Source organism: Penicillium rubens, assembly GCF_028828025.1.
Source record: "Penicillium rubens strain IBT 27055 chromosome Unknown utg000002l_segment0_segment0, whole genome shotgun sequence".
Lineage (NCBI taxonomy): Eukaryota > Fungi > Ascomycota > Eurotiomycetes > Eurotiales > Aspergillaceae > Penicillium > Penicillium rubens.
Window position 1 is genome coordinate 302,120 of NW_026890600.1, and position 19,295 is coordinate 321,414.

The following is a 19,295-nucleotide window of genomic DNA, read 5'->3' on the forward strand; positions in this document are numbered from 1 at the left end:
GACTTCATATCGCCGCTCATCGATCACAAGTCCTCCAATGGATAACTATATCATGCGCCTAATTCACACAAAGCATTCAAGCCTCAGTTGCATAGACTCATGGCAGCCAGGTATTGGGTCAACGAGGGAAGGGGTATAATTCTGGTTTGCAACACAAGAAAACAAAGGAAAAAGCTAACAAACGAAAAGGCTAAGCACCAAGTTCATGTACGCGCCTCTGACCAGGATTTCCCTCAAGCTCAGAGGGATCAGTCGTCTGCGTCTTGGCCGCATTGCTAGAAGACCCCTCCTGTGAGCCCCCAAGCTCACTTGGTGTTGCATGTTCTGGGCGTTGGTATGACGGGTTTGGACTGAATTGAGTGCTTCCCCCAAGCTCGCTGGCTCCAGGGCGACTCCCTCCGGATGACAATGTGTCCGGTAAGCTCTTCTTTGCTTTGTTCTGTCGTCGACGGAATAGCCAGAATGCCAGCGCGGCGATTACAATGAGTCCACCTACGCCGACACCGACGCCGATGCCGATGCTTGCTCCTGTAGACAGACCGCTTGACTCTGTCCCCGTGTCTGTGTCTGAGGTAGTTGGGTCTGCTGGGCCCGTTTGTGTTGGTGTTGCGCTGCTCCCTGGTGAGGTTTCGGACGATGTGGTTGTAGTGGCGGAGACAAAAAGGCTTTCGTCTGAAGCTTGTAGCTGGATTTGGATGGGTTGTGCCCACATCGTGACGGGGCCGATGACCTGCGTGCTCTCGGATTCGACCTGGCGGACGGTGACAATGGTCGATGATGAACTAGGGAGACTGCTTATACATCCGGCGAATGTCGAGCTGCCCCTATCTTCTTCGTAGTACGAGAAGTCGCTAGAGCCTGCAAGTCAGTATCCGAGCCACAAACCAGAATGGGCACTTCGTTTGCGCACTTACGAGGGACAGCACATGGCGGTGGTCACCGGGTTGTGAATCACTAAATCGGCCGAGGTGTATCCACCTGGACAATAGCCCGGGCTATACGCGATAGTTGGTCGAACTCTTTCATACTGGCTGTATCCGGAGGGGAAACACGCAGGATCGGCATTGTCGCTTGCGTGGGCATTTTGAATTAGGATACCATTTGGGATATTGTTTGCACCCTCTGGTTCGTATGTCCACGAGTTCGAGCATGAGGCGGGGGCAGTGAAGATGCTTGACATGGGCATCGTCGTGATCGTCTCTGTTGATTCGGCCCTTGCGACCAATGTCGGTATAGTGGACGTCATCTTGAAGCTGTATATGCTAGGTAACTAGCTCTACAGGGGGTTGCAGAAGGGTAGAGTGTGTAGCGGTCGGAAAAGTGAAATCGACATTTGGCCCCCAAATCAATAGGGGCTTGACCGTTGTGTATGTCTGTAGTGTAATCTCCGAATTGGTTTTAGCTTCTCCCTGCTAATTTCTTTACAACTCTTTCTATTCAAAGCTCTCGCACTGCCCCAACCCTGGCGAAAATTCGTATGTATTCACTATTTTGGAGGATTTGAATATAAAATAATTACAATCCTCAATTACCCGCTCAGTACCAGCCAAAATAATGGAAAATCCCCGAGGCAAAATACTCAAGATCGGCCATCGCAATATCCACTAACAGACTAGCGTACATGCATTCACAGCACGTTTTCTAAGATGTCATGTCTTGGCTGCAGCTGAGACTCATCAGCAACGCCGCAAATTAGGGCTATGCCACGAATCAGGTGGACATAGCCGTATGGCAGCTTTCGATGATCTGACAAATATTGAAGAATAACAACCTCAGTTCAAGAATACTACTCCGTAAGCATCCCAAATGGATGTCATTGGTTTTTGGGACTTTCAGCCGTTCGTGTGTTCTCTGCGTCGTTGTCGTCCTACTACTATGTAGCGGAGGCTTCATGAAGTGAAGTGAGAGCAAAGTTTCGTGCATCCCATTCGATGGAGGGTCTGCCTACCTAGGTAGGTATATAGGGCTAAGCCTGTTAGCAGAACGCTATCGAGTTTTCTGACTTCCACTACAGCACCTTCCGATACAGCTATTCTCTCTCACTTCGCTCTCACTTTCTTCCCTACCAAAATGGCTTACACCCCCAGAAACTGACTCTGCTTTACAACAATGGCTTGGTGACACCAGATCATACGCAACGAAGCATTCAACAACACACGGTTTGCCAGTATGTCTAGTACCACAACCCTCACAACACCAGCAGGTCCGAGGCCATGTTTCATGCTTCCCCTCGAGCGTCGTCAGTAGTTGACGATGGACTGTTGACCTCAAGGCGAGCGTGTTATGGCAGCCAGGATGATGCCTGGTTTGTCAGGTGTCAGGCCTCCATTGTTTGCTAGCTAGTGAGTATATAAACTAACCTCCGTCAGTCAGAGAATCAATCTCTCTTCCTTTCTCTCTCTCTCGACCCTCTGGCTTCTGCCAGATCAGAGCATCCACGACACGGTTCAGCGACTCGGGATATGTCCCTGAACTTCGATCGCGGGGCGTGGTCCCATCGACAGAGAAGGTACCCACCAACGAACTACTAGACGACTAGCAGTTAGGTATGTCAGAACCGCAATGTCCACCCTAGTTTTCCTCAAATTAATTATCGTCGCCCTTCCATTCTTGGTTCATTGAACTCCCCAAATTGCAGAAAGATCAACTGACCTAGAGGAGCAAATCCAGTTTGCGGGGTCGGGCCGGGCCAAGGATGGCTACGGGATTTCGCCTCTGGAGTTTCAGAGCAAGGAAGAGCAGATGGCCTTCTATGATGGCCATGATGTCGAGGACCCCCAAGGGCTCCTGTCTTGGCAGGACAATCTCATCCAAGAGATCTGTCCTAAAAGAACCATTTCTATCTCGGTTGATCAATTGCCGTCGAACTCAACTGCGACAGCAGAGGAAGGGAAGCACTCCAGAATGCCGATACCTACGTCACCGGTGAGACCTACGTTACCTTCTTTACCTACGATACCTACTTTACCTTCTTCACCTACGTTACCTACTTCACCGAACAACAGGCGCATCATACGGCCGAAGCTGAAATTCAACCAAAGGTAAGTCATATACCCCTCCTATCTCATCTAATATTCCCTGATCTAATTGCTGGAGCTACATGTAGGCCGATGACGAATACTACACGTTGCAGAGTGCATTCTCAGCGTCGGATAGTAGATTTTCTCTCACTTTTCGACCAGCCGACCCGGGCTCCCCCCGGGAAGGCACGGCGGAGTTTTCACACCGAGAGCCATCTTGATACTTTGAATATGGATACCCGATCCCTCTAGAAAGAGGCTAACTTTCACAACCCCAACTTTTTCTTTTATGAGCACAAACAGTAGATCACGATCTGCTGAACATCTAAAGAAGCAAAGTTTCAGCACGGAAGAGTCGTTGCACTCAGGAGTAGCTTTGAAGGCGCTTCCGCTGTTAAGTCCGTTTCTACCTTCACGCGATTCCGCAGTTCGTACACCCAAACAGAAATTTCTTTGTCTCTTTCATAGTCAGGTAAGTCAGGTAAGTCAGGTGAATCAGGTGAATCATTGAATGAACTTTGTTTTGGCTACATTGAACCCCAACGACCTGTGAAGTCCCATAATTCTTAACCAAAGTCCCGGCCTCATAAGCCTACCTAGGTATAAGATAAGTTAGTCAAAGTTTAAACCCTAAGCCTAATTCTGGTGGCATTGACTCCATTTTGTATGTGTAGATGTGGGAAGAACCAATGGTCTCTTTGGTTTACTGATAGATCGTAGATCAAAAGCGGCAAGGGCCTATGCCTAAAGTAATATGGCACTATACCTAATAAGGAAAATAAAAGGCGGTGGGGCGTGGAGATATGATGCTCCCCGCGGAGGCCAGCTCTCTTCAATCGTGAATTGACCTCGAGACAATTGCCAAAGCTCCCAGAGCGTTACAGAAATGGCACAAACATATAGCTCGTCAACTCGAGCTGGCGTCAAACCGTCAAACCCCGCTGCACCCCCTAACTTTGCCGATCCGAACTTCGACCCAGCCGACTTCCTCAATGACTCTCTATCACCGTTGACTGTGGCATCATCACAACCTAATGCATCTCGGTCGCCCGGCTCTGTGCCCCTGACCGAGCTTTCTGCGCAGGTCCAGTCCCTTCTCTCCCAGATTAACGCCCAAAACATCCGCCTCTCAAGCACATTATCCCAACTCACCGATGAGATCCTCCGAAGCGGTGGACGACTAGCCTACGAAGTCGAAGTCCTGCGAGGCGAGACAATCGGGCTATCTGAAACTCTAACGGAAGTCCTACGCGACGATATAACGAAGTTCGTCCCGGAGCCCTCGCCGGAAGACGGGCGCGAAACCGAACAAGCAGAGGACGCGCCAACGAACGAAGACGAGTCGGCAACAAGCCCAAATAACAACAAAACACCTGCTGTCCCAACAGATCCGGAGTACATAACGAATCTCCGCACATTGAACCAAGTGCGGTCGCGCCTGGAAGACGTTGTGCAGACATTCGGCGACGCAATGAGCTGGCCGCTACCCCCATCCGAGCTCACATTCTCATCATCGTTCATCTCGGTCTCAGGACCAGACCTCGGACCCGAAGGCCAAGACCGCGAAGAAAGGGGCCAAGAAATGATGAAAAAGCTACGCACAGAAGTGACCGAGCTACTCGACAGCGAGGGCGGAGGATATGCCGGACTAGATGCTGCCAACCGCCGTGTTGAAGCTCTGCGGACGCTCGCGACCGTGTGGGATGGATCGGCCGAGGAAAAAGCCCGTAATCGGTTCGTGGATGGCCTGGCGAATATTGTCGAGGATCGACGGCGCACCTTGGACCAACATCAGGCGGATCAGAACCAGCGAGGACAGTCCAAGTCCAGGTCTGAGGCTCGGCGAGATAGTGACAGTGGGGCACCGGCTGGTGGGCTGTTCCGGAATTTACAGCGTTTGAGAGAGGAAATCTACTTGGAGTGAGACAATGGGATGTACGGAGGTCTGGGATGTTGAGCTGGCTCTCCACATGGTGATTTGGACCTGTATAGTATTGCATAATTTACAATCTCGCATCTGGCTACTAGTAATTTCCGTAGCCCCCTACATTCATGCAGGATTTGGGCTGTTTACACTGTCTTGGAGTCTGCCTACGTAGTTGCGATGTCTTGTATAGCTGTGGGAATTAAGCACTATGAGGGAATAAGGCCCGATTTTTCAAGGAATTTCCCTTAGGAATCTCGATGCAGTAGGTGTAAGAGATATAGTTCTACTCATCGAACATTACTTAGTAAGGGGAATGTGTTTATGATGATGTAGGAGATATTTCCAGATGCAAAACCACAAACTTTTTTATAAACACTTAATATTCATTTATGGTAATCTAGATGTTAAATAAACCGACTGTGTAAATTGTAGAGCTGAGACATATGTGAAGCTCCGATGTAACGCCCTACGCGCCCCTTTGGAAGGGGGCCACGAGGTGACGGAGGTGCCACCGGAAACGTTGCGCCGATCGCAGCCTCTCACTCTCCACCTCTTAAGGCGATTGCGTATTTCCCCTTTGGCTCCTTTTCGGTTCCTTTGGTTCCTGGCAACTTACAATGTTCCTTCTTACTCTACTCAGTATCTGACTCGACTCCATTTTTGCATGATGGCGTCGGAGGATGTGCCACTACACTTTCAAGATGCCAAGTCGGCTTCGATGCTGTGGCCAGTCTCCTACCGTCGCTCACGGTCAAACCGGATTAAAACAATTGGCTTGTCAGTGATTGCGTTGTTCTTCTTCTTTCTTATGCTACAGTCTTCTTCAACGGTAAGGACCGCTTCCTGCTCCGCAGACATGCTGTGACCGCCAGGCTTAAGATAAAGAGGCTGACAACCTGCCTAGCGAGTCGAACCGGACTTTTGGACCAAGTTTCCCTCTCGCCATCCTTTCCCCCAGCGCCCGGAAGATGCGCAAGTCCTCCTCCCTCCTCGCACTGATATTAATGTCACCGATACCCTCCCCCATGATCTAGACAAGCCCAACCCACGCCTGCATGTCCTGGTCCCAGGCTCACGGGGCTCGCGCGGAGTCTGCCGAACGCTCACGTCAGCTATGATCCTTGGATACCCACCGCCGACGTTAATCGGTTACGGGCATGACTCTCCCGGGGCGACCGAGGCCGAGCGCATGGTGGACCGGATCACGCGGGTGCGGAACTACCTCCGAGACAGCAAGACCGTGCATGACCGCGACTTCGTGCTGCTGGTGGATGGAGCAGACACCTTCTTCCAATTGCCACCGAAGGTCCTAGTGGAGCGGTTCCAAGCTATCGTAAGGGAGAACAACCGAAAGCTGCGGGACAAGTATGGGTTCGCAGAAGTGGAGGGCCAAAAGCCTGGGGATGCGCCTGAAATGATACAGAAATACACCCAGCGCGTTCTTTTTGGCGCAAGCAAGATCTGCTACCCCGGGTTGCTGGACGACCCCGGTTGTGTATCTGTCCCCGAATCCTCTCTACCTCCTGATGTGTATGGCTGGAAGACTGATGTCTACCCGGATGGATCTCTAAACCGGCCCCGGTGGTTGAACCCCGGAGCTGTCATTGGTCAAGCTGCGGATCTGCGTCTGATCTACGATGAGGTTCTGCGCTTAGTTGAGTTGCGCTCGAACAAGTCTGCAGATTACCAGGCCCTGACACAGATGTACGGGCGACAAGAGGTGATCAGAGAACTGGAGCGGCGGCGAACATCCAACGACTTCAAAGAGTTGCTCTACCGGATGGTGGGCATCTCGGACGCAGCAAACATCACCGGAATCAACATCCGGCTAGAGACAGGTCACCGCTACGAGTTCGGCATTGGCGTCGACTTCGAGTCACAACTCTTCTTCAACCAGATCATGTCCCGCAAGGACGTTGAGTGGGTCAAGTTCGGCAATATCACGAAGATGTCCGCATTGCAGATGGAACACGGCGTCCCGCGCGAACACCGTCTCCTCCTACCGCAGGATATCGCAACACTCCCTAACCCATTTATCCAGTCCCGCTTCGCAAAAGAATCGACCCAGCGACCAGTATGGAATGCCACGCTGGATAAACTCCCCAACCCGCGCGAGCGCACCTGGCACAACATCTCGCTTATGACGAATGTCCACTCCGCCACGGTGCCAGTACTCGCCCATCTGAACGGCGACCCCAAGCTCCGCAACACGTGGTGGGAGAACATGTGGTTTTTCCCATGGGGACGCGCCCTACTGCGCAAATATGTCCGCGACTCGCACGGGTTCGACGCGGCACAGTCCTCGCTGCTGGGCGGACAGGATTGGTTGCACGTGCGCGGAGGCCGAGGTGGGATCTGGACCGATGACGAGAATTGGGTCACTCTCTCCGAGGTCTGCAATGGCCAAGAAAGAGATCTCTTTGACGATGACCTCGGACCATGGGCTAAGGAGAACGGTGACCCAGATGAACCGGTTTACAACCAGTATGGAAGCCTCATTGCTGGGAAGGAAGAGAAAGTTGACTAAAGCTGGACTTTGAATTATCATCCTCCCCTGTTACTTACCACCTCATTCTCAATGGAGCGATGGCTGCCGGGTTATTGAGACTTCCGGTCCAGATTACCGTCCCCCAAAACCACCTGCTCTGCGCTATGTCTCCATGCCGAGTTCCCAAACCTGCCAGGTTATGGACCGTATCCGACTTTGGAGTTTGGATGGTTTTTGTCTTTGTGCATGACTGACTGGCTTGATTGAACAAGCCACTACTATAATGGCATGGTCGGATTCACAGAAGAATTCAGATTTATTCTTATGTCGCAGCCGAGGACTTTTTTGACTGTTATCAGGAATAGCTGTACATTATCGGGACTGGCTTTGTGTGACTGCAATTGCAATGCTATTGTATGATATCACAAGATCGAATCTTGGAAGCCCTGCAATGAGGAGTATATAGAAAGCAACAGAATGAAAATGAAATGGTAGATGAGGTGACATCAATGTTCCATACCCACATATAGAATGTAGACTGACCATTCGTTTATTCCCAGTTTTAGTGCTGATACTAATAGTGCCCCGGGGCCTACGGCTGAGCTGAGTAACAACCCTAAGGCCTGAGGCCCCAATGTCTTTTAACGTCGAGCCTTAAAATTGATCAAAATTGAGACAAGATGATGGATTCGAACGAGAAAGGAATATGTTTCATTCAGATGATCCACTCGTTTTTTATATAGCATCTAGAGTTGTAATTAGCCCCTGAGATAGTGTTCAACAACAAGCAATCATAAGTCGCTTTTTGATCATGGCCCGAGGTCACGAATCTACCCTCCAGTCGAGATATCAAGACATCCTCGAAGCATTTGAGATAAACAACCCGACGAGAGGCGCATATTTCCTATTCAAATAAGAGCCCCTGGTCCATTTGCCGTGGAAATCCTTTTAAAACGTGAGTTTCTGTAAGACCGTCGACATAAAAAAAAAAAACATACTTTCTCTGTGATGAAAGCCAGCCTCTATCGCTTACTTCAATACTTCAGCAGTAATCTCCGTTGGGCCATAATTCCTCCATATTCTTCCGAATTATATATATTTGCTGTCTTACCGAATGATTTCACTGCGAAGTATGGCGTCGACACTTAGTCGCTCAATGCCGTGACAAAAACCCAGGTGGGCCATATCCCCGTCTGACACCGGGCTCGAGCGTTGCACTTGGGTCCCATTTTTCGATTCCGTCCAATCAAGAGGAATGGATGTCTGAGCCGAGAAAGGGCTTTTTTTTTTCTTTTTCAAGTCGAGACCGAAGATTTCAGACAGTACATGGCGAGACCAGTGTCCAGTGTGTCTCCGCCCAGTTGGAATCAAAACCTCAATCCACTGCCTCGGTCGTTATGCCATTCTCCGTTATTGCTTCAGGGGAGGTCTGATTTCCACTTGTCAAGTGCTTGCAACTGCTTGGCTGCCATATTGAATCTCTGCCCGGACGCCTCGCGAACCAGTTTCTGAGTTCCGTATTTGAGAATTCCGCGGTGAGACACGGTAAACAGAGTTCATGCTATATATTACGTGGAGCGTACCATGCCATCTGAAATATTTTTCAGCCGGTGATCTCCCCACACATGCTCGTACTAGAGGATGAATATCCGAGCACGCGGGAGACGGCCACGAATAGACAACCGCTGCATTAATGCAATCAACCCCACCGCCATGAAGTTAAAAAGTCTTCAGGTTCCACATCCAGTAGTCTCGTAGGATATAGCAGGGCCCGCGAGCCCCTTAGAAAATCCTTTTTGGTCAAACCTGTCAAATCTGTCCGGTTGTTTCTCTCGCTATGATGTTAACCGCCGTATCTGGTCAGGTTGTGACGCTCCTCTGCGGTCTCTTGGGCCTCTATGTCTTCAGGATTATCGCGACGTACGTTAAGTTGATGCAGTTCCGGGGACCTCCGGGGACAGGCATCTCGAACTGGCCCCATAGTATGGCGATGCTTCGGGGCAATTGCCACGAGTGGTACGCAGAAGTCAACAAGAAATATGGTACGAGATATCTTCTAGGCATCCCTTTTGCTTTGCATCTCTGTCAGGGTGCTATATCTACTATAACTAGCTAACATGTTCGACTTGAGCCAGGTCCTATCGCCCGTGTCGCACCCCAAGTGCTGATCACATCGTCTCCCGAAGTTTGGATGCACGTAAACAACAAGCCTGGCTACAAGCGCTCCGATTGGTACTACCAAGCCGCACGAATCGAGTACCGGAGGGACAATGTCTTCAGTCAGACTGATAACGCGAAACATGCGGAACGGAGGAAGCAGATGGCTCCAGGGGTATGATAGCTGCCTCGCATCTCTCTCCGAGTCTCTCCACCCATTCATACCGGCGTAGGCTGCTAATAAAGTATTTCTTTTTATAAAGTATTCGGGAAGGGAGAATATCCAGCTCGAGGGGTCTATAGATGAACGACTACAAGATTTCCTGAACCTCATCCGGTCCAAATATATCTCGTCCGACCGTCGTGTTGTCCCCATGGACCTAGCGAAAAAAGTCCAATATTTTACGCTCGACGTTATTAGCAGCGTGGGCCTTGGCAAGGCGTTCGGTATGTTGCGTAGTGACCATGATGTGGACGACTACCTGCAATCCAGCGAGCAGGGACTTGCTATCGGCAATACCGCCCTTGCTATAGGCTTCAGCTGGATCACCCAAATGCCCTTCATCGGCAGGTTTATTGCACCCTCGCCTAAGGATAACAACGGGTTCGGTAAGATGATGGCCACATGCTTCCGCCTTGTCAAAGAGCGCGCTGCGGGCTCCACAAACGAAAAATCCGATATGTTAGCCTCCTTCATGCGCCACGGTTTAGCAGGCGACGAACTGTGCACCGAGGCCCTAGAGCAAATCATTGCGGGCTCTGACACCACTGCTAGCGCCATCCGTGGCACCCTTCTGTACCTCATAACGAACCCCCGTGTCTACCTCAGGCTACAGCGCGAGATTGACGATGCCGCGCGCAGTGGGCGTGCTCCGAGCAAGGACGAAGGCCTTATTACTGCCGCCCAGGCTAGAAATATTCCGTACCTCCAAGCCGTGATCCGTGAAGCTCTGCGAGTTTGTCCACCTGTAACAAACATCTTCCCGCGTGATATCCCGCCAGGTGGGGACAGTGTTATCGTCGACGGAGAGAGCGTATTCCTCCCGGGCGGCGCCTGCATCGGATATTCGGCATGCGCCATGCACCAGAGCGAGAAGATCTATGGCCAGGATGCAGAGGCTTTCCGACCCGAGCGGTGGCTCGAGTCGGACCCTGCCAAGTTGGCTGTCATGGTTCGGACCAACGACCTCATATTCGGTCACGGCAAGTTCCAGTGTTTAGGGAAGACAGTGGCCCAAATTGAGATCGGAAAGACGATATTCGAGGTGAGTAGAAACTGCTCCATATGCCTGCTCTCGTCCTCTTTCTTCTTTATGGCACGCCAACTGACCACCCACCGAACACAGCTGTTGCGTAACTTCGAGCTGGCACTTATCAGTCCCACCCGTCCCTGGGATGCACGGAACTACCTTGGGCTTTTCGCAATTTCAAATATGCGGGTGCAAGTGATGGAGCGAGTGCCCTGTTCTCCTTGAAAGAGTCGAGAACAGTTCAAATATCTGTACTGTAAACGGCAGACCTGTGAATTAATTTATCCGGTTAGTTTTGCCTTTCTTGCTTTAGAGCCCAATACGCCGTCACGTAACCTCCGTTCAATGCTCTCCGACTTAAAGACCCGCATCATAGAAACAGTTCCAGCATTTGCATCGTCTACTCCCCTACGCCCGCGTCCCTTTCTCTCGCTTTTCCATTTTTCTGCCTCTCTATCTTATACTCATCGCCACCCCCCTTTCTTTTACTCTAGCCCACACCCACTACTGCACATTGGCTTTCAGCCCGACGTACTGCCCCTTTCCATTTTACTACCAATCCAAGTGGCAGGTGTCATTCACCGCGACCTAAAGCCCAGCAATATTCTCGTAGACGAGGACTACGATCTTAAGATATGCGACTTTGGACTCGCCCGGGTCTGGGAGCCCCAAATGACAGGTTATGTTACCACGAGGTTCTACCGCGCGCCGGAGATAATGACCTCCTGGCAAACTTATGGTAAGGAGATTTGATATATGGAGCTCTGCATGTGTATTTGCGGAAATGTTGGATGGCAGAATATTATTTCCTGGGGAGAGTGATATGAGCCAGCTCTTGAATGTGGCGGAGCTCCTCGGGAAGGACAGAATAGAGACAGGTATCAGGTCATATGTACGTATAAAGATGAACCGTGTCATACCGCCATTACTTGCCCTAGATATGGTTTTCTTACTAGCCTCTTTTTAGGGCTTGCGGACAAACAGGGGCATGCCTAAAACGGAACATTACCACCACGCAAGAGGTTTGGAAAAATCCACCCATATGGTAAGATCATGTAAGACAGCATTCTAGCAGCAAAGGTTCGACTAGTAGCTTTAAACCTGCTCGAGGAAATGCTCGAGCCTAACCCTCGTTATAGGATCTGCGTCGCCGACCCACTCGCGCACGAGTACTTGAGTCTGTATCGCGAACCTACCGATGAGCCTATGGCAGCTCGTTACTCCGATTGGCCTTTTAATAATACTAACAACGCTGTCGACATATGATGTGAGTAAGTACTTGCTTCGCTAATGAATATGTAGACGTACTGAGATTATGCATTACCACGGTACGAAGGTGTTACGATTGCTAGCTAGATCTATAGTTTTTAGGCTAAAGTTAGATCTATGTAGTATACGACTACTATTTCTAGACCGGACGCTGCCAAAGCAACTAGCAAACTGGCTGAGTTTTTCCTAAACCCCGGTCCGAAGCATCTGGATGCTATTGATAGGGTCATCCGATTTCTCTACCAAACCCGCTACTATGCAATTGAGTACGGAGCTCAGATGAACGGAGAGGCTGGCGATGAAGGTAAGGGGACATCTGCTGGGAAAGACCCTGGCATATAGTCTCTGTTTGCTATTTGTCGTCCTGTCGGTCTGATCGATGCCGGGGTGAGCGGTGTAAGGTCAGACCTGAGGTCGGGACCTCATGGTTTTTCGATGACAAATGGTGTTTGCTGTCTCTCACCTTCCTCCCGAGTCATTTCCTCACTTCCTCACTTCTCTCACTCCTCTCACTTTTTTCACTTCTCCCACTTCTCTCACTTCTCTCACTTCTTTCACTTCTTTCACTTCTTTCACTTCTTTTACTTTGCATCTCTCTATGAGGTCTTCGATCAGGTCCACTAGTTCATTCGTATGTTTCTTGAGATATTCACAAATCTCTTTGACGTCAGTGATCCTATGCGAGTGGTGGGTAGAACCTTCAGAGGATTGCTTCGGTGATTCCATTCCTCTGTCTGCATTTCTTCTCTCTGATTTGCCAGTCGAAACTTCTCATCGTCAGTGGCAGCTCTCAAGCGAGCAGTCACAGCATCGAATGAGTGCATTTGCAGACAATTCTTTGGATGATTTGGATACTGCCAAGAGAGTAACGTGAAGTAAGAAAATGGGTGACGATTCGGGGTGGATGAAAGACGCGAGTCAGATCTGAGACCTCGGGACAACTAATCTTTCAAGGTTAGGAAAGTACCTCGGACCCTATCCTGCATCTCTGTATCTGCATCTGTATGCGGATCCTGACCTTGCTGTCTGCTGAGCGTCATTATGCAGAGTGATACGGGCTATGGGTGATGACATGTGCATCTGGGTGCTGAGATCAGACTGGGCTTCATCTCACGTGAGTATTGCGGGCCAGTGAGATCCCATCTCTTCTAGCTGATTTGTTATCGTACTAACAGCTTCTTCTTCATGCAGCCTCTCAGTTGCGCTATATCGTCGTGTCTCATCAAAAACAGCATCTTGACGACGTCGATTCTTCCATGTTGGCCCCCTTTGTGCGGGAACCAGATCCGATATAGGTTTTTGGAGACATACCCCACCAGCCATCCGATCTCTGCTCTAGGAGCCATTTTGTCAGACTGGGAGCGTTTTGAACCCAGTATGCCTGTGTATGCTAAGCGGCTATACACCCTGAGGTTGGAAAGGTCGATACGTTGATCCTTGATTCCATCTGGTGCAGCCAGTTTCATCAGCTCCATCCATGGTATGATCCACTTTCCATCAGCAAGCTTCGTCGGCATACGATTTAGGACATATGCTGACGTATATACTGCTTCTGGCCAGAGCGTTTTTGGCAGATCGGGTTTTCATTAACCAGCTTTCTTGCCATTTGCACTATCATTATCAGCTGATCCGTATTTCGGTGTATTATCTGTCCCGGTGCTCTTACGATTTGCCGGCAGGCCGCTCACAGAAGTGGCCAGCGATAGTTCTGGAAGTGGCACGATCTCAAACCCGTAGGAGCCTTACGGAAGCAATTAAGTTCTGGCTCTATGAGACAGGAAGTGGCGTCCAAGTGGCAATCTCCATCTCTGTATCTGCCCGGAAGATACTTGTCGAGCGTTGGGTAAGGGGCCGGAATGGCCCATCGGCCGACCAATGCATGGAAATCGTTCGCGATCCCCGGCCAAACTTCCCTCGGGTCAATGGCTCCTTTAGTATCGACGTTTCTGATGTTATGCTAAGGGCCAGAATGGCCGGAGAAACCGATTTCGTTATGACTACAGCAACTATGAACGAGCTTGCCAACTACGCCTGGCAGTAATTGGGTGGGGATTTGACCGCCCTGGGCTTTCTCCGGACCGCATCTATCGGCGGGGAATTTTTTTTTTTTTTTTTTTTTTTTGCCTTTGACCCTCGACCACAGGATCTCAGTAGGTAGTTGGGCCAGCGCCATTACAGGAAGATGGATTTAATTTCGCAAGTGCATGTATATACAGGGGAAGTTGGAAATACGTGGAAGCGTATATGGACTTGGCTCCAAGGCTCTAAGCCGTATGTGGTTAGAGTGAAAAGCGATGTTGATTTAGTCGTCCAGCTAAGGAATCTCCATCTCTTAGTTAACTAGTGCTAGTTCGTGTTAGTTCCTTTTTGTAATTAATTCTAGGGAAATAGCTAAACCAAGGGTATTCTCGATTGATTGTGGATGAATAGGAAAACTGTGTTCTAGGAAGGTCAACCCCGGAGTGCTTGGGTGGACCTGCGGCTGAGCTGAGTAACAACCTTCTACCCTTCCAAGATTGGAAGGTTACCTGATGTCAACCCTCAAACTTGATCAAGATCATGACCAAGATGATGGATTCTAACGAGAAGGAGGTAAATTTCATTGAATAATCCATTCGTTTCTCTATACTAACATCAAAAAAGAAAAAAATTGTCAGTGCAGAGGAGTATCAACAAGCTCGAACTGATCTCCTCCACCAAGAAAAGGAAGCAACACAGTTACTGCAAAGCCTAGCTGCCTCGCGTCGGGAACTTCCTATGGTCAAAGTCTCCAACCCTGATCAATTCAAATTCGATACCCCGGATGGAGAAAAGAGTCTGACAGACCTCTTTGACAACCGCAAGCAACTGATAATTTACCACTTCATGCTCGGGCCCGGTGAACATCGCGGGTGTGTGGGATGTTCCTTTTGCATGGATCATATTCCTGATCTCGGTCATCTACGGAGCCGTGACACCTCGTTTGTGGCTGTCGCGACTGCGCCGGTAGCCGAGATCACTGCGTTCAAAGGGCAGATGGGATGGAAGTTCCCTTTTTACAGCTCTGCCAAAACTCATCAGACGTGGCAGGAAGCTGAAGACAGGGGCGAGATTATTACTTGGAAGCCTGGGAATGGGTATTTTGGTCTGAGTGTTTTCAGAAGACATGGTGATTGCGTGTTTCATACCTATGATACTACATCCCGGGGGATGGAAAGTATCTTGTCGACATATCATCTATTGGATATGACGCCGATGGGTCGGCAGGAGGTTGGGAATGGCGTGGGTAACTTTAGGCTTCATGATGAATACTAAGATGATCGTATGTGCAATAAACAACACAGTTGGCGAATATACTCCAGGAGCATTCTTATTGGTCAGCGACATGCAGCTACGGCAGCTTGGTCGAGCCGGTATGTCCAGTTGTGGCAGAAGATTGAATTCGCATGCTTACACGCGAACTCGCCTATCCAATGTGTAGCACAGATACCACCGAAGAGGGCGCCGAGTTGATGAGGAAGCAATCCGTCGCAAGATCACCAGAATTCCATGACGTCTCTTGTCCAATCGACGGTTGTGACGAAACCAAACAATTGCAGGACATCTACATTCAGAAACTGGCGGATGAGAGAACTCCAAGGCGATCTGGCCTTTCCCATTGCGAATCTGCCCTGGAGGTTTGAAGAAACGTACTAATTTCCTTCTTGATTCTTGATATCGAACATGTATGATAAAACAACTTTCCAACATCTCACCCTTTCACGTTCTCATAATCCGCCGTAAGGGTTTCCTTAATGATTGCCAAAATAGCCTTAACATCGTCATCAGACAGTCTGAGCTCCCGCTCTTCAATAACACTATCCATCAAGACCACAGCCGTGTAATCGTCCTCCTCACCCTCCTCGCCCCCCGCTTCCTCATCCACTTCCATTGCCTCTCCTCCATTGGCACCTGCCTCCCCAGCTCCCTCAGCAGCTGTATTACCAGTCACTCCCACCCCGAGATTCAGGATCATAACGACCTCAGCTTTAGTCAGTCCGTACGGCTGTAGGCGGACTACTAGGTCGCGGAGGGCATTGTCCATGGGTGTTGTTTCTGTGGATGGGTAAGCCGGCGGCAGGGAATTAACATCTGCCTCCGTATTTTCTGAATTTGAGGTTTGCAGTGTGCCGGTCATTGCGGCTTGCGATTGTGATTTCGACTGGGAGGATGAAGGGCGGGCTGTATAGCGGGGGTATCGTAGGAGATGGGGGGAGAGACGGCTTGCATAGTTGTGAATCTGGGAGAGCTAGTCAGTTACTTCTTCTTCTATCGTTGGTTTCTTGGTGTCTGGTTTTGGGGCTTGGGGTCTGGTTGACTCCGCTTCAAGCTGGGGTCTGTGGTGTAGTTGCTGGGCCACAATACCCCGACGATAGATGGCAAGGGCAGGATAGGGGTTCTCACCTCTTTAACCACTGTATTATGGTCTCTGAGATCTGGGCTTGGTGCCCAGTTCCCCGAACTTGGCGGTGGTCGGCGGGGTGGATTGGAGGTCAGATAGGCCAGGACCTCGACATTGGTCAGGACGGCGGTTTGAGGGTCAATGATCTGGATAATTCTGTTAGCTGCAGTTTTCAGCTTCGATTAGAATATATCTTACCCTCATTTTGTGTGTTGCTTGTGGTAAGATAGACTGGAGCAAGTAGGTGACTGGACCGAAGAAAGGAAAATTGTTTGAACTGCCGGCAGAATCTGGGCGGTGTCTTTATCTACCTGCATATCTAGGTCAAAGCACAGTATATAGAGGCGAAGCAACGGAAATGAGACTGAACAGAGTTACTCGACTATGACTCGTGTGGATTTATAGACCTACTGCTTTACAATCCAGTACTGAAGTATGAACAGATTATTCCAGCTAAAACTGTACTGCCTTGTTCCTAACGAGCACCCTCTGCGCCAGTGAAAGACCGGTAGATCAACCTCGAAATGCCCCAAACATGCGAGCAACAGGAAGATTGCAACAAAAAAAAGAACAGAAATAAAAAAAAAAGTGTGATATCATACAGATCCCAGGAAAGCCATCCGGTCACATTGCACAAACTTTTGAAAACATACGCTTACTCTCCCTTGGACTTCTTCTTCTTCTTCTTCTCATCGTCGTCTTCGGAACGCTTGCGCTTCTTGCCATCGTCCTTGCTGGCCTTCTTGGCTTCCTTCTTGGACTTCTTCAAGTCCTTCTTGCTAATTGAAGTGGGGTTGCCGTCTTTGTCGAAAGTTATCTCGCCACGCTCGAGCTTCCGCTCGTATCGCTTAACGCTGAGACCAGCCTTAGCAGCCAATTCCTCAATGTCGCTCTTCTTAGACTTCTTCTTGGGAGCTTCATCCTCGGACTCAGAATCCTCAGCCTCATCAGAGTCGGCATCAGCCATCTCCTCATCCTCGACCTCCTCGACAAGCTTCTTCTTCTCCTTCTTGGACTTCTGAGCAGTGGCAGGCTCCTCGGAGGCCAGGGCATCGGCATCAGGGTTGTACTTGCGGGCTTCCTTCAAGTCGAACTTTTCGGCCTGAACACCGTTGGGGGCAATGGCCACACCACGGGGCTTAATGGGCTTGCCCTCCATACCAGCAAGCTTGCGCTCAAGGTTGAAGCGGGCCTCGGTACCGAGAGCAGCCTTGTCCTCCTCGGTGACATCGTCACCCCACTCGGCGAGGGAATCGACACGGATACCCAGAGAGGCCTTGGCGGCGAGGATACGGGCCATCTTGCCCTTGTTGCGGCCGGTGGCCTGGCCGATCAAAGAAGCGTGGTAGATCAGACCGTACTTGGGAGTGTCGTGCTTAGTCTTGAGGGCACGGAAAAGGGCCTTCTCGGCACCCAGAATCTGGATGGTACTGGCGGGGCTCTTGGACAAGCTGGTAAGGGAGCCAGCGTGGGCAATAAGACGGGCACCAACGAGATCACCGACAAGGGCAGTCAGGTTGGGTGCAATGGCGTTCATGCGGGAAGTGAGGTAGCTGGCAAGCTGGGAGCGGTACTCGTAGAAACCAACGACCTGCTCAGCGAGAGCCTGGATGTTCTCCAGATCCTCCGGGCTGATCTCGGTACCCATGGAGCGGTCGGCAGCAGCCTTGACGGCACCCTCGATCTCCTCGGGAAGAATCTCAGCAAGATCAGCGGACTCCCAGTTGGAGCGCATACCCATCTTCAGGACGAGCTTGGCGTAGGCAATGTTGTCATTCAGGATCTTGGCCAGCTCGGGGAAGTGCCATCCGTACCATTCCTTGACACGCATAGCGTAGGTGTTCAGCTCCTTGTCAAGATCATCGAGAAGACCAATAGCCTGGACGATCATAGTGTCGATCTTGTCGGGGGAGAACTTAAGCTTGTGACGGGCGAGAGAGTGGGACAGACCGAGGGACATGGTGGACATGTCACTGGGGGCAAGACCGGGAATGAGGGTGGTGAGGTGCTCACGGATGGCACGGAAGATGTCGTTGGTAGTGGAGTCAGCAATCAGTTGGATGTCAAGCCCAGGAAGCTTGCTGATAGAGTTTCCTATTCACAATTACAGTCAGCATAAACTGCGGGAATATATTTTGCTAGATTGACATACCGAGCTTGGTATCGGCAACAGCGAGGGACACCTTCTTCTCATCCTTGATTCCGTCAAGAAGCGAGGCCAGACGGGGGGTGACCTTGCCCTCCATAACGGAGGCAGCCTCCTCCAGAGCTGAGGCAGCGCTGTCGAACTTCTGGAAGCTCTTCAACTTGAGACTAGAGGTTCTGTTAGTGACATTGTTGCCGATAACAAAAATTTTGCGCCCATTCATTGAGTCGGTCTATTCCCACTCAATTTTTTTTTCACTTGGCAGAATTGGAAAACACGATTGACGTACAGGTTGGAGACACCCTCCGCAGTCGAGGCCTCCTCGGCGATATCATCACGCTTGAGGAGCTTCTTGTCCTTGGCCTTCAGCAGGGCATAGCCCGCGCTGGTCTCAGTAAGGATGAAAAGCGTCATGGTGCGCGGCCACGGCGTTTAGGATCGAAAATTAACAGAAAAGAAGAAACTAATCAAAACGAACGATAAGCCGAACTGAAGAAATGGCGGAAAAAAAATTAGCGTAGGGCGTGTCGGCCACCGGTGTCGTTGGAGAAATTGAATCTAAATTTGCACGGAAGAAAAAAAAGTTGAAAAGCGGGTGCCACGAGTGGCTTGGGCCTG

General features: G+C 50.3%; 8 protein-coding genes across 8 annotated transcripts; 5 read left to right on the forward strand and 3 right to left on the reverse strand.

Annotated features, from left to right (window-relative positions):
- Positions 1 to 190: 190 nt before the first annotated feature.
- On the reverse strand, positions 191 to 1,246 carry N7525_002559 (uncharacterized protein; the record flags this gene model as incomplete). Its single annotated transcript, XM_002559835.1, has 2 exons — positions 191 to 851; positions 915 to 1,246. 2 exons carry the CDS (start codon positions 1,244 to 1,246, stop codon positions 191 to 193), a joined length of 993 nt encoding a protein of 330 aa, XP_002559881.1.
- Positions 1,247 to 3,906: 2,660 nt separating this feature from the next.
- Positions 3,907 to 4,944, forward strand: N7525_002560 (uncharacterized protein; the record flags this gene model as incomplete). Its single annotated transcript, XM_002559833.1, has 1 exon — positions 3,907 to 4,944. One exon carries the CDS (start codon positions 3,907 to 3,909, stop codon positions 4,942 to 4,944), a length of 1,038 nt encoding a protein of 345 aa, XP_002559879.1.
- Positions 4,945 to 5,614: 670 nt separating this feature from the next.
- On the forward strand, positions 5,615 to 7,474 carry N7525_002561 (glycosyltransferase domain-containing protein; the record flags this gene model as incomplete). Its single annotated transcript, XM_002559832.2, has 2 exons — positions 5,615 to 5,776; positions 5,852 to 7,474. 2 exons carry the CDS (start codon positions 5,615 to 5,617, stop codon positions 7,472 to 7,474), a joined length of 1,785 nt encoding a protein of 594 aa, XP_002559878.2.
- A 1,801-nt stretch (positions 7,475 to 9,275) lies between these two features.
- Positions 9,276 to 11,067, forward strand: N7525_002562 (cytochrome P450; the record flags this gene model as incomplete). The annotated part of the gene is made up of 3 exons (XM_061212365.1): positions 9,276 to 9,477; positions 9,571 to 9,767; positions 9,856 to 11,067. 3 exons carry the CDS (start codon positions 9,276 to 9,278, stop codon positions 11,065 to 11,067), a joined length of 1,611 nt encoding a protein of 536 aa, XP_061069386.1.
- A 559-nt stretch (positions 11,068 to 11,626) lies between these two features.
- On the forward strand, positions 11,627 to 12,108 carry N7525_002563 (mitogen-activated protein kinase HOG1; the record flags this gene model as incomplete). Its single annotated transcript, XM_061212366.1, has 3 exons — positions 11,627 to 11,734; positions 11,810 to 11,887; positions 11,923 to 12,108. The coding sequence occupies 3 exons, from the start codon at positions 11,627 to 11,629 to the stop codon at positions 12,106 to 12,108; spliced, it is 372 nt and encodes a 123-aa protein (XP_061069387.1).
- A 2,571-nt stretch (positions 12,109 to 14,679) lies between these two features.
- On the forward strand, positions 14,680 to 15,405 carry N7525_002564 (DUF899 domain-containing protein; the record flags this gene model as incomplete). The annotated part of the gene is made up of 2 exons (XM_002559830.2): positions 14,680 to 14,703; positions 14,755 to 15,405. The coding sequence occupies 2 exons, from the start codon at positions 14,680 to 14,682 to the stop codon at positions 15,403 to 15,405; spliced, it is 675 nt and encodes a 224-aa protein (XP_002559876.2).
- A 436-nt stretch (positions 15,406 to 15,841) lies between these two features.
- Positions 15,842 to 16,735, reverse strand: N7525_002565 (uncharacterized protein; the record flags this gene model as incomplete). Its single annotated transcript, XM_002559829.1, has 3 exons — positions 15,842 to 16,369; positions 16,534 to 16,677; positions 16,730 to 16,735. The coding sequence occupies 3 exons, from the start codon at positions 16,733 to 16,735 to the stop codon at positions 15,842 to 15,844; spliced, it is 678 nt and encodes a 225-aa protein (XP_002559875.1).
- Positions 16,736 to 17,186: 451 nt separating this feature from the next.
- nop58 (RNA-processing protein NOP58) lies at positions 17,187 to 19,169 on the reverse strand (the record flags this gene model as incomplete). Its single annotated transcript, XM_002559828.2, has 3 exons — positions 18,967 to 19,169; positions 18,684 to 18,844; positions 17,187 to 18,625 (listed from the first exon to the last, which is right to left on the reverse strand). Exons 1-3 carry the CDS (start codon positions 19,089 to 19,091, stop codon positions 17,187 to 17,189), a joined length of 1,725 nt encoding a protein of 574 aa, XP_002559874.2. The 5' UTR covers positions 19,092 to 19,169.
- Between the last annotated feature and the right edge of the window lie 126 nt (positions 19,170 to 19,295).